The sequence below is a fragment of the Salmo salar genome, chromosome ssa23 (genome assembly GCF_905237065.1).
Source record: "Salmo salar chromosome ssa23, Ssal_v3.1, whole genome shotgun sequence".
Taxonomy (NCBI): domain Eukaryota; kingdom Metazoa; phylum Chordata; class Actinopteri; order Salmoniformes; family Salmonidae; genus Salmo; species Salmo salar.
In genome coordinates this window covers 23,304,850-23,319,004 of record NC_059464.1, presented here as the reverse complement: position 1 = coordinate 23,319,004, position 14,155 = coordinate 23,304,850, and the positions used below count along the sequence as shown (strand labels likewise).

Genomic DNA, 14,155 nt, shown 5'->3' with positions numbered 1-14,155 from the left:
AAACAAACATCCCTCTGCCACGTCCTGACCAAAATACTAAACAACTACTCCCTCTGCTGGTCAGGACGTGACACCATCAGTGACATGAATAAGTATATTTTCATATTCTCAGAACACAACAGACCTCATGGCTTGGTTTTTGCTCTGACATGCACTGTCAACTGTGGGACCTTATATAGACAGGTGTGAGCCTTTACGAATCATGTCCAATCATTTAATTTACCACAGGTGGACTCCACTCAAGTTGTAGAAACATCTCAAGGATGATCAATGGAAATAGGATGCACCTGAGCTCAATTTCGAGTCTCATAGGAAAGGGTCTGAATACTTATGTAAATAAGATATTACAAAAAATCTGTTTTCACTTTCACAACCGGCTGCGCAGAATTGACCCAGCGTCGTCCCGGTTAGGGGAGGGTTTGACCGTGGTAGGCCGTCATTGTAAATAAGAATTTGTTCTTAACTGAATTGCCTAGATAAATGAAGGTTAAATAAATAGAAATTATAAACTGTACGGAACAAGTTTCAAAGAAGTCTAAGAAACTGGATATTATTGTGGCTGCGGCAAAAAAGCTTTTGGGACTTAAGAATTTTACATCTGAAGACTTGCAAGCGGTACAGGCGCTGGAAGACCCGCCCTCCCAGGTTCCCCTTGAGCCTGTGTAGGGATCAGATCTGTTTTATTTTTTTACAGAAAAATTGTTTGATCAAATCAAAATGCAATTTATTTATAAAGCCCTTCTTACATCAGCTGATATCTCAAAGTGCTGTACAGAAACCCAGCCTAAAACCCCAACCACCAATCAATGCAGGTGTAGAAGCACGGTGGCTAGGAAAAACTCCCTAGAAAGGCCAGAACCTAGGAAGAAACCTAGAGAGGAACCAGGCTATGAGGGGTGGCCCGTCCTCTTCTGGCTGTGCCGGGTGGAGATTATAACAGAACATGGCCAAGATGTTCAAATGTTCATAGATGACCAGCAGGGTCAAATAATAATAATCACAGTGGTTGTCGAGGGTGCAACAGGTCAGCACCTCAGGAGAAAATGTCAGTTGGTTTTTCATAGCCAATCATTCAGAGTATCTCTACCGCTCCTGCAGTCTCTAGAGAGTCTGGGACAGGTAGCACGTCCGGTGAACAGGTCAGCGTTCCATAGCCGCAGGCAGAACAGTTGAAACTGGAGCAGCAGCATGGTCAAGTGGACTGGGGACAGCAAGGAGTCATCAAGCCAGTTAGTCCTGAGGCATGGTCCTAGGGCTCAGGTCCTCCGAGAGAGAGAAAGAAAGAAAGAAAGAAAGAAAGAAAGAAAGAAAGAAAGAAAGAAAGAAAGAAAGAAAGAAAGAAAGAAAAAGAGAGAGAGAATTAGAGAGAGCATACTTAAATTCACACAGGACAGGAGAAATACTCCAGATATAACAGACCGACCCCAGCCCCCCAACACATAAACTATTGCAGCATAAATACTGGAGGCTGAGACAGGAGGGGTCGGGAGACACTGTGGCCCCATCCGACGATAACCCTGGACAGGGCCAAACAGGCAGGATATAACCTCACCCACTTTGCCAAAGCACAGCCCCCACACCACTAGAGGGATAACTTCAACCACCAACTTACCATCCTGAGACAAGGCCGAGTATAGCCCACAAAGATCTCCGCCATGGGGGGGGCGCCAACCCAGACAGGAAGATCACGTCAGTGACTCAACCCACTCAAGTGACGCACCCCTCCTAGGGACGGCATGGAAAAGCACCAGTAAGCCAGTGACTCAGCCCCTGTAATAGGGTTAGAGGCAGAGAATCCCAGTGGAGAGAGGGGAACCGGCCAGGCAGAGACAGCAAGGGCGGTTCGTTGCTCCAGTGCCTTTCCGTTCACCTTCACACTCCTGGGCCAGATTACACTCAATCATAGGACCTACTGAAGAGATGAGTCTTCAATTAAGACTTAAAGGTTGAGACCGAGTCTGCGTCTCTCACATGGGTAGGCAGACCATTCCATAAAAATTGACCTCTATAGGAGAAAGCCCTGCCTCCTGCTGTTTGCTTAGAAATTCTAGGGACAGTTAAAACCTTGCAATGCTCTACTTTATATATATATAAAGTAGAGCATTGCAGTAGTCTAACCTAGAAGTCGGCTTGATTTAGTTTCGTTTATTCATTTATTAGTAGTTTGGTGATATATATATTACATTGGTAGTTTGGTAATATATATATTACCAAACTACCAATAAATAAACTAAACTAAATCAAGCCGACTTCTAGGTTAGACTACTGCAATGCTCTACTTTTCCGGCTACCTGGATAAAGCACTAAATAAACTTCAGTTAGTGCTAAAGACGGCTGCTAGAATCTTATATATATATATATATATATATATATATATATATATATATATATATATAGATATATAGATAGATAGATAGATAGATAGATAGATAGATAGATAGATAGATAGATAGATAGATAGATAGATAGATAGATAGATAGATAGATAGATATTTTTATAATTTGTTTTCATTTTTGAGTCCTGTTTCCATCCCACACAGTAGGTGGCAGGCTGTATATTAAATTGTGCGATCGCCAATATACCATAGAAAAAGAAAAAGAAGAAGAAGAAAAAAAAAGAAGAAGAAGAAGATGATGAAGAAAACAAAGATGGCAATTCAGGAAACTGTTAGCGGACGTTAGAGAAATTGTCACCTGAAACTCGATGAGTTGAGCGGCACAAAAACCTTTATTTTCACAATTGATAAACGTCCCCTTCGATTTATTAACACCTGATTTCAATAACCAGAAACGGAACAAAATGCCTTCTCCTAAAACCAAAAACAGTGCAAATCGCAGCGCAGGTGGAAGCTCAGGTCTCAGTGGCAGCACCAACGGCAACGGACGCTACGAGTTCATGTCGTTGAACCGAACCCCTCCACCCACTCTCCTCCAACGGCAGGGCTCCGACCCAACCGCTGCAGCCAGACTGCGGGCATCTGAGAGCCCTACCCGGCGAAGGGGCTCCGGGTCCTCCACCTCCTCCAACACAGGCATGCCCGAAGAGGATTGTATGCGGCTCAACCCTTCATTTATCGGGATAGCCCTCAGCTCCCTCCTCGCCATAGACCTGTGGCTTTCCAAGCGGCTGGGGGTGTGTGCCTGTGAAGATTCCTCCTGGGGCAGCATTAGACCATTGATGAAACTTATAGAGATTTCTGGACATGGAATACCATGGCTGGTTGGGACAGCCTACGGCCTGTACAAGGCTGACAGTGCAGCAGGACAGGAGGTTATGCTAAACCTCTTCATGGGTAAATATGATATCATATTAATTGTATTATTCATAATAGCCTCATACTAACAGGAAGCCTCCCATACATAGCCAGAATGCTCCTATTATGTCACCTCCATAGAATGCCACCTCCTGTTCTTATTGTCATGAATCCCCATCCCCAGCCATTTTTACTGCACACACACACACTGACTCACACACACACACTCACCCGGCCAGGAGGACGCGATACTCAACCTCTAAATAATGAATGTCTATGTTGGTGTTTTTATTAGATCTGTGGGTAGTCTACAGAAATATTCCGAAATGGTTTCCTCTTCCTCTCCTCTTTCTGCAGTGATGTCAGAAGCGGTAGATGCATGCACATCCTTGGTATGCATCCACCCTGTTGTTTCCCACCCATCTCGTGCTTTCAGATGACTATCAGTACAGAGAAGTCTAATGTGATGAGATTAGGGAAGGATTTGGCCCACACATCCCTTATCCTAATCAGCATGCATCCGTCCCCTCATCAACCCCAGTCCAGCCTTACAGCTGACAAACACACCAATTTCAACCTTCCCTCCACAATATTTTGTCTACTCTCTTTCTGTTTTTCCCTTTCCTTCCTTTGGTGCCAGCTCCTTCTCACCTGTAACTGTCATCCCACTGTTCGTCCTGGGCTCCACCGGTTCCTCTCCTCCACTGTTTCTCTCCTCTTGAGGCAATATTTAGGAGATTATTGGGATTAGGCCTAGCCGAGTACTACAGTAGATTGTTGTGCAGACACTGGTTGCCAAGCCACACAGACACCTAGAAGTCAGATATCTGACTCAGGGACTTCAGTAAACACACACACTCTTCTGATCCCAGATGCGTGCACACACACTGAGTAAACGTGTATGCACACACACTAACAATGCTAATGCTAGAAATACACACACACACACACACACACACACACACACACAGGGAGAGTAGGCAGAGAGTTGTCATCTGTAGTTTTCCAGCTCTATGAACAGTCAGCCACTCTAGAAGAGACAGACAATCTCCCCTGTTGCTGTGTAGTGGTGGGGAGTGAGAAAGACAGCCAGAAAAATGAACAGCCAGCCAGAGAGACAGCCAGAGAGACAGCCAGAGAGACAGCCAGAGAGACAGCCAGAGAGACAGCCAGAGAGACAGCCAGAGAGACAGCCAGAGAGACAGCCAGAGAGACAGCCAGAGGTCCTCTGGATTTCAACACCGACCATCTCAGATTGTTCTGAAATCGTTTTCGTAGTTAGAAACAGATAAGATTAGCATTCCTGCAACATTATTTTGTGGAAATATAATTCGATCTCTGAGAAATTAAGCTAATTAGTTGCAATTTGGACCCCCAAAAATTCCAACAATGAGTAAAACATAAGGAAATAGTCAAAAGCCACCTACGGACCCCCCATGCCAACGAGTATACAGTATCAGTTTTCTATGTTTGACAAGTAGTATGGAGCTGCGGATTGTAGTATTGTTTCTGTAATGCATTTTCAGTGAATTTGGGGATGTTTCTCCCCCCGTTCAGAAAAATGTGTCATTCAAGTTGTCAGGTTTATGTTCCTTCCTGCATCCTAATATTACCAGGTTCAGACCACTAGATAGTACTGTTCCTGCTATTAAGGGATAAAAGAAAAGAAAATCCCACATCTTCAATGTTAAAGGGATAGTTGACTCAAATTACAAAATTACATATTGGTTTCCTTAACCTGTCAGCAGTCTATGGACAAGGTACGACATGCTTCAAATGGCTTTGTTTACGTTGCCACTGTTTAAAATGCAAACGTTTTAGAATTTTTGGCACAAATCCAAAGAAAATGCTAATATAGGTACCATGGACTAGCATTTAAAACAGTGGCTAGGAAAACAAAACCAAAGCATGGGTTGCTGATGTACCTTTTGTGATTTGGGTGAACTATCCCTTTAACATTGGGGGGATGCTTTAAATATCAGGATGTAGAATAGGGCATAAACCTAACAACTAATTTCTCTGAACAGGGGAGAAAAAAAAAATCAAATTCACTGAGAATGCATCACTTAGGATGAAGAAACAATACACAGAGAACTGATATTGTATACTTGTTGTTGGCATTGGTATGGGGAGTCCATGGGTGTCTTGACCAATTCTTTGGAATCCTCATGTCTTACTCATTGTTTTTGTCCAAATGGGATGTTATGTGCTATATTTATTGAATACTATATGAATCCTATATGAATCCTATAATTTAAAATGGCCAATTTGGTTCCAATCCATTAGCTTAATTTCAAATTATATTTCAACAAAATAATGTTTCAGGAATGCTAATCTTATCTGTTTCTAACTACAGAAACGATTTCAGAACAATCTGAAATGCTGGGTGTCATGGTGTGCTGAAATGACATGGAATGACCCTGCAGTATACTGGGTCTGATCAGTACAGTAGTAGTGTGTGCCGACTGAGTGGTAGCCAGTGGTAGTCTGTTGCTATGTGATGCGAAGCCAGAGGGGCTGCAGGAGCCAAAGACAGCTGCTCCTTTACAGCCCAGAGGAGATGAAGACTGCAGCTCTCTCCTCTCTCCCCTCTCTCTCTCTCTCTCTCTCTCTCTCTCTCTCTCTCTGTCTCTCTGGCAAAAGGCCGAAGCTGTCACTGAGCTTGTGTGTGTGTGAGACTGCATGTGTGTCTGTGTGTGGGAAGAGGTGAGGATCAAACCGGTGTAGAGGTTAATGGTGTCTCACGATGTCTGCTAGAATTAAGATGACTTTATTATCAGCCACAGTTTGTTCATGATCCCTTTACGGTTTGTAGGACGGAGAGAGATAACAATCAATCCACTTGTCCCAGGGGAAAAATGGTTGTCCTAGTTATTTTTATTTGGGTGGAAAAATGATGGGATATTATTAGTGTGTGCAATGTGTTTTGCTGCTAATGCTGGATGTCTGTGTATTTATTAGTGTGTGTGCATACAGTTGTTTGTTTTCCAACGGTGTGCTGTGTAGGCCTACTGTTTGCTGACTGTCTCTCTCTTTCATCTCCCTCCCCACTCTGCATCCTCTCTCCTCACCTCCCTTTCTCACCACCCCTTCCCTCCCAACTCTCACCTCCCTCCCCTCAGCTCTCATTCTAGACCTGATCCTGGTTGGCATCGTGAAAGCTGTCGTCCGTCGGCGCCGCCCGTCCCACAACCGCATGGACATGTTCGCCACCTTCTCCGTGGACCGCTTCTCCTTCCCCTCGGGGCACGCCACCCGCGCAGCCATGTGTGCCCGCTTCTTGCTGGCCCACCTGGTCCTGGCCGCACCCCTCAGGGTGCTGGTGTTCTTGTGGTCTGGTCTGGTGGGGCTGAGCCGGGTACTGCTGGGCAGACACAACGTGACCGACGTGCTGTTTGGCTTCCTAATGGGCTACTGGCAGTACAACCTGGTGGAAATGCTCTGGGTGTCATCACTGGGCCTGCAGGGGCTGCTGGGACTCATCCAGGGGTGAGGATGAGGAGGAGGAGTGGAGATTGAGGAGGGTTAAAGAGGGTGTGGTTGGTGGGAGACCCTGTCTCGATATGTTTGAAACATTGACTGATCCTGCCCCACACTGACACTGTGGTAACTCATCATTTCAAGACTAACAACGGCAACAACAAAGGCTGCCACCCACTAATCATCCATCCACATGGAACTGCAATCAGAAGCACCGACAGTAGGAGCAGGATGCTCCTCTACACTGCATCACAGCACTGCTGCAAAGACCTGGAACACTTTCCACTCTACTGTAATTCGCTGTTGGAAAAGAAGTGTGTGTGGAATATTAATGTGGTGTAATAAGCCGGGGGGGTAGTGTTACCCCCAATACAGTCTTCTGTTCTTCTTCCAGCTTTGGAGGTTTGGGGCTCTGCAGTGATATGAGAGAGAGAGAGAGAGAGAGAGATGTTCTTTTAGAGGGGAGAATGACTGCTATAGATTAAAACTTAAATTGATTATGGTGTCTGCGGGTCGCTCTGAAAAGAGCATGTTTTATGGAGGATTCATTTTGTATTGACTTATTTTAAACTTTTAAGGTATGTAAGGCTGGAAATTGAATGGTATGTCTTTTTTATTTCCCACTGTGAAATATACACTGAACAAAAATATAAACACAACAATTTCAAGTTACAGTTCATATAAGGAAGTTAGTCAATTGAAATGAAGTCATTAGACCCTAATCTATGGATTTCACATGACTAGGCAAGGGCACAGCCACGGGTGGGCCTGGAGGGCATATGCCAGGGTTCCTTAACTGGCGGCAGGCGGACACAATTTATCCGCGGGTGGTTTTATTTGGCCCCGCTAAGTTTTCTGAGCGAAAAATAAATAAATTGAATTTGCATTGTTGGATATTAAAGACTGTAAAATAAAAAGGAAATCAGCCCCAAGTGATTTTAATTGAAGAAATTTGTTCCCAAGTATTCCCACGCATAATAGAGAGACACGTGATCTTATACAAATGTAAGCAAGGTTTGAAACGATTATGTTTTAGTCAAACATATCTGTTTGGTCAGTTTGCAGTCTACAAATTATTTGTAATTGTGTTCCGGCCTGCCGACCATTCGCTTCAGGAAGAAAATAGACCCCTGGCTGAATCTAGTTGATGATCCCTGGCATAGGCCCACACACAAGGGAGCCAGGCCAGGCCTAGCCAATCAGAATACGTTTTTCCCCACGAAAGTGCTTTATTACAGACATAAATACTCCTCAGTTTTATCAGCTGTCCAGTGGCTGGTCTCAGACGATTCCGCAGGTGAAGAAGCTGAATGTGGAGGTCCTGGGCAGGCCACATGGTCTGCGGTTGTGAGGCCGGTTGGACGTACTGCCAAATTCTCTCAAATGACGTTGGAGGTGGCTTATGGAAGAGAAATGAACATTCAATTATCTGGCAACAGCTCTGGTGGACATTCCTGCAATCAGCATGCCAATTGCACGCTCCCTCAACTTGAGACATCTGTGGCATGGTGTTGTGTGACACAACTGCACATTTTAGTGGCCATTTATTGTCCCCAACACAAGGTGCACCTATGTAATGATCATTCTGTTTAATCAGCTTCTTGATATGCCACACCTGACAGGTGGATGGATTATCTTGGCAAAGGAGAAATCCCCACTAATTGGCATGTAAACAAATTTGTGCACAACATTTGAGAGAAATAAGCTTTCTGTGTGTATGGAACATTTCTGTGATCTTTTTATTTCAGCTTGTGAAACGTGGGACCAACACTTTACATGTTGCATTTATATTTTTGTTCAGTATACTTACCCTGAATGGGTTATTGCGGGTCTTGAGAAATAATCCAGTTTTCTACAGGTTGCTGCATGCACAATAATAATTACCTGCTGATGTTGTTTTAACCAGAGACAGGAGGCATGGTTTTCACTCCAGATTAGGCTTCCCAACAATTTAACACTAACGCTGACATCAAACCTGTAGTTGATTATTTCATGACCTTTTTAATGTGTTAAACCTCTGGCTAGGCTGACCAGACCACGTCATCTCTCCTTATCCGTGGCTCTGAGACGTGATCCTGGAGGTAGATAGTGTTCCTCTTCATAGCCGCATGGAGAGTTGAAGCTTTAATGTAACTCTTTGATCAGTTGTGCAACAGCCAGGGTTGCAACAGGTTGAACAGGTTGGAGGGAAGACAGGAGAGCGGCAGGTTTTATAGTTCTTGCCCAGAGATCGAAGTAGAATAGACTTTTTTTACCTTTCAGAAAGAGAACACGCAGTGAATGTCAAAGACGGTTTGCTGTTTTCTTCTGTACTGTTTTGTTTACAGGTGTAACTGACACACACACAGACATTTTACTGAGTGACGCCAGCTGTAGTAATGGTGTACTCATGCTCTGTGCCCTGACCAAAAATTGGGTGTGGGGTGGATCTAGTGGCGAAGTACTTTGCACCCTGTCCTTAACTGCCCTACTGCTAAACTGCTCTCTGCTCTGACTTCTGGTGCATCTGCACCGTGGCCTCCACTTTCTATGAATGTACATTCTCTGGTGCAATGTGCATGTGAGCCAGACAAAGAGTTCTCTGCTGTCCTGGGTGTTTACAAAGTGTTTCTGTGTGTTTACACAGACAGCAGCCATTTTATGCCATAGCCGGTGTTGTCATTTGGCTGTTGTTGATGGCACATTGTAAATATCCCGCACAGACACTAATCAACATTCTATTGTCGACTCGGATGAATAATAGTCCTTCTCTCCTCTCTCTTCAACTCTGAAACCAACAGCCCTATCTCTCTCTCTCTCTCTCTCTCTCTCTCTCTGTCCTCCTCTCATCTCCTCTCAGATGAGTGGATTATGCTGTAGCTGAGAGTAACCAGGAAGAGGTGTGTTGAGACCAACCACTCCAACACCTCCGCTCTGATTAAATATGGAGGAGCAGTTTATTAGCCACGTCTCTCTCTTTCACCCTCTTTCATCCTCACTCTATTTAATCTTTTTCTCGCTCTCTCTCTTCTCTCATTCTCTCTCTCTCTCTCTTTACTGTCTTTTCCTCTCTCTCTGTGCTCACAGAAGAGTCAGACTCAATTACCTCTTCTCCATTCTTCAGTTGCGATTCACTGTTGATCTTTCATCTTTCGTGAACCACTACCTCCTCCCTCTACTCCCCCCGGACTCACCCGCCCCTCGCTCCCCTGGAACTCCTACCTCCCCTCACTCATCTAGTCTTATGTAGCATCCAGGCTCAAGTATGACTCCAAACCAAACATGCATTTGTTGAAGTCTTTAGCTGAGGAGGATTTGGTCATATGTTGCCATGCAGTGAGTGTAGCTACACGTGATCAGCTGGTCTTGATTAGTCTTCACGTACTGTTCTGAGGGATGGTCTACATCAGTAGCAGCTCTACTTCTCTGTTGTAAATAATCCATTGAGTAACTCTCTGATCTATTTCACACATACTGTATTTCTTCTGCAATAATCCAGTAGTAGAGACTAGAGCTAACCAGTCAGTGGTTCTTGAATTGGTACGATTTGACCAATGGCATGGCTTCCCCAGAAACTGCTTCCTGTACTCAGCCAAAAGCAATCATGGTTCTCATCGCAATAAGGAAGAACGCATTGTTGTTCTTCTGTTTTTATTGTGTTATCTATCTACTCACCAGGGAATGTCTGCAAATGTTATGTCCAATCAAAGCAATATGGCTGACACTCCACCCTATCAGAGGGAAAGTTTAGATGTTTCAGATCTACAGTATAGGCTAAATGTATGTCCCAAATGCCACCATATTCCCTACATAATGCATTACTTTTGATCAAAGCCCTATGGGCCCAGGGGTTGGAGCTAGGAGTCAGTTTGGAGCTGTGCCCACTAGTCTGGGCATCTCCGCCTCTGTACATTCAAAGACAAAGTCTGCAGACACAAACGGTACTTCACAAGATCTCACCAGCTTGATACACTGAATTATAACTTTAATCTGTTGTTATTGTGTAATCTTTCATCTGTAATGTCAAATTAATGAAGTGTAATGTCAATGTATGTACATTTTGTGTTCATCTTACGCTTTATATTATAATGGGTTGACTGTATATGGTAGCAAATGTGACTGTTTATTCTATGGGTTTTGGAGGTATACTCCAGAATGATTGCATTGCAAATATTTTTTATAAATACAGTATATATGTATATATATATATATATATATATATATATGTATATGTATGTATATGTGTGTGTGTGTGTAACAGATGCCTCACAAGTCCTCAACTGGCAGCTTCATTAAATAGTACCCGCAAAACACCAGTCTCAACGTCAACAGTGAAGAGGCGACTCCGGGATGCTGGCCTTCTAGGCAGAGTTGCAAAGTAAAAAGCCATATCTCAGACTGGCCAATAAACAGAAAATATTAAGATGGGCAAAAGAACACAGACACTGGACAGAGACATGGCTTTGTCTTTGCAACTCTGCCTAGAAGGCCAGCATCCTGGAAAAGCCTCTTCAATGTTGACGTTGAGACTGGTGTTTTGCGGGTACTATATAATGAAGCTGCCAGTTGAGGACGTGTGAGGCGTCTCTTTCTCAAACTATACACTCTAATGTACTTGTCCTCTTGCTCAGTTGTGCACCGGGGCTTCCCACTCTTTCTATTCTGGTTAGAGTCAGTTTGCGCTGTTCTGTGAAGGGAGTAGTACACAGCGTTGTACGAGATCTTCAGTTTCTTGGCAATTTCTCTCATGGAATAGCCTTCATTTCTCAGAACAAGAATACACATGAGTTTCAGAAGAAAGCTCTTTGTTTCTGGCCATTTTGAGCCTGTAATCGAACCTACACATGCTGATGCTCCAGATACTCAACTAGTCTAAAGAAGGCCAGTTTTATTGCGTCTTTAATCAGAACAACAGTTTTCAGCTGTGCTAACATAATTGCAAAAGGGTTTTCTAATGATCAATTATCCTTTTAAAATGCTAAACTTGGATTAGCTAACACAACGTGCCATTGGAACACAGGAGTGATGGTTGCTGATAATGGGCCTCTTTTTGCCTATGTAGATATTCCATTAAAAATCAGCCGCTTCCAGCTACAATAGTCATTTACAACATTAACAATGTCTACACTGTATTTCTGATCAATTTGATGTTATTTTAATGGACAAAAAAATTAGCTTTTCTTTCAAGGACATTTCTAAGTGACCCCAAACTTTTGAACGGTGGTGTATATGTCTGTGTATTTAAGATATAATCATACCCAGCAGATATAATTTTCTATTGATATTGAAAAGGTTCTTATACTATGCTATGTTTGTCCATGCCTGTCCTAGGTGAAGGAAAGACATGGCTGTTATGTGTCAGGGCATCTGCTGAAGCTCAGCCTCACAGCCATGGTGGGAGAAGGAGCCTCATACTACCGCTTCCTCAACCAACCAACCAACCAACCCATCTCCCTCACCTCCCTCCTCTGCAAACTCACCCTTCAGGACTCCTGAACACCCCCCACCTCCTCTCCTCTCACCCTACTACCGCCACCTCCTCTCCTCATCACCCTTCCACCTCCTCTCACCATCACCTTACTACCTCCACCTCCTCTCACCATCACCTTACTACCTCCACCTCCTCTCACCATCACCTTACTACCTCCACCTCCTCTCCTCATCACCTTACTACCTCCATCACCTTACTACCTCCACCTCCTCTCCTCCTCACCTTACTACCTCCACCTCCTCTCCTCATCACCCTTCCACCTCCTCTCACCATCACCTTACTACCTCCACCTCCTCTCACCATCACCTTACTATCTCCACCTCCTCATCACCTTACTACCTCCACCTCCTCTCCTCATCACCCTTCCACCTCCTCTCACCATCACCTTACTACCTCCACCTCCTCTCCTCATCACCCTGCCACCTCCACCTTTTCTCCTCTCACCTGCCTCCCTCCTCTCACCATCACCTTACTACCTCCACCTCCCTCTTCTCACCATCACCTTACTACCTACACCTCCTCTCACCATCACCCTGCTATCTCTACCTCATCTCCTCTCACCCTACTACCTCCACCTCCCTCCTCTCACCATCACCCTACTACCACCTCCTCTCACCATCACCCTACTACCACCTCCTCTCACCATCACCCTACTACCTCCACCTCTCACCATCACCCTACTACCTCCCTCCTCTCACCATCACCCTACTACCTCCCTCCTCTCACCATCACCCTACTACCACCTCCTCTCACCATCACCCTACTACCACCTCCTCTCACCATCACCCTACTACAACCTCCTCTCACCATCACCCTACTACCACCTCCTCTCACCATCACCCTACTACCACCTCCTCTCACCATCACCCTACTACCTCCTCCTCTCACCATCACCCTACTACCTCCACCTCCTCTCACCATCACCCTACTACCTCCACCTCCTCTCCTCTCACCCTACTACCTCCACCTCCTCTCCTCTCACCCTACTACCTCCACCTCCTCTCCTCTCACCATACTACCTCCACCTCCCTCCTCTCACCCTACTACCTCCACCTCCCTCCTCTCACCCTACTACCTCCACCCCCTCCTCTCACCCTACTACCTCCACCTCCCTCCTCTCACCATCACCCTACTACCTCCACCTTCCTCCTCTCACCATCACCCTACTACCTCCACCTTCCTCCTCTCATTCTCACAAGTAATAGTGGATTTCTGTGGAGGCTGCTAACTAAATATGCTAACAAGCGCAAAAGAAAATAAACAACTTGCAAAGACAGGCAATCCAGCTCATAAAGTTATACATATATAGGTAGGTGCTACCGAATGTCATTTTTGGTGAGTTTGGACATTTACAAGCAAATGTGAATGAGAGACATTGTGCAAGCATGTGTACACGCTGTGTCCTTGTGGAGTCTGGAGTCGCTAGGGCAACTGGCCTACCTGCTCTGCTTGGAGAAGGGGAGCAGACCAGGGGATGCGACCCCGGTCAATACACAGCTTGACTCACCTGCTCCCGTTTTCTCCAGTTGTGCTATTTACAAACAAACACATGGTTCAACTGTTCTGGGGAACTAAGGTAAGCTTCATGATATAAAATAATGTGACAGGTGAAATGAAGAATGTGATCTACTTTATCCTATCCCAGGTATTCCTTAAAAAGGTGGGGTTTCAGGTGTAGAGGTGGGGTTTCAGGTAGTTGGTCACCAGGTTTGCACACATCTCAGGAGGGATTTTGTCCCACTCCCCTTTACAGATCTTCTCCAAGTCATTAAGGTTTCGAGGCTGAAGTTTGGCAACTCGAACCTTCAGCTCCCTCCACAGATTTTCTATGGGATTAAGGTCTGGAGACTGGCTAGGCCACTCCAGGACCTTAATCTGCTTCTTCTTGAGCCACTCCTTTGTTGCCTTGGCCGTCTGTTTTGGGTCATTGTCATGCTGGAATATCCATCCA

General features: G+C 44.9%; 1 protein-coding gene across 1 annotated transcript; it reads left to right on the top strand.

Annotated features, from left to right (window-relative positions):
- Window positions 1–2,594: 2,594 nt before the first annotated feature.
- LOC106584277 (phospholipid phosphatase 6-like) lies at window positions 2,595–10,815 on the top strand. The gene is made up of 2 exons (XM_014169342.2): window positions 2,595–3,293; window positions 6,377–10,815. The coding sequence occupies exons 1-2, from the start codon at window positions 2,801–2,803 to the stop codon at window positions 6,745–6,747; spliced, it is 864 nt and encodes a 287-aa protein (XP_014024817.1). The 5' UTR covers window positions 2,595–2,800; the 3' UTR covers window positions 6,748–10,815.
- The last annotated feature ends 3,340 nt before the right edge of the window (window positions 10,816–14,155 follow it).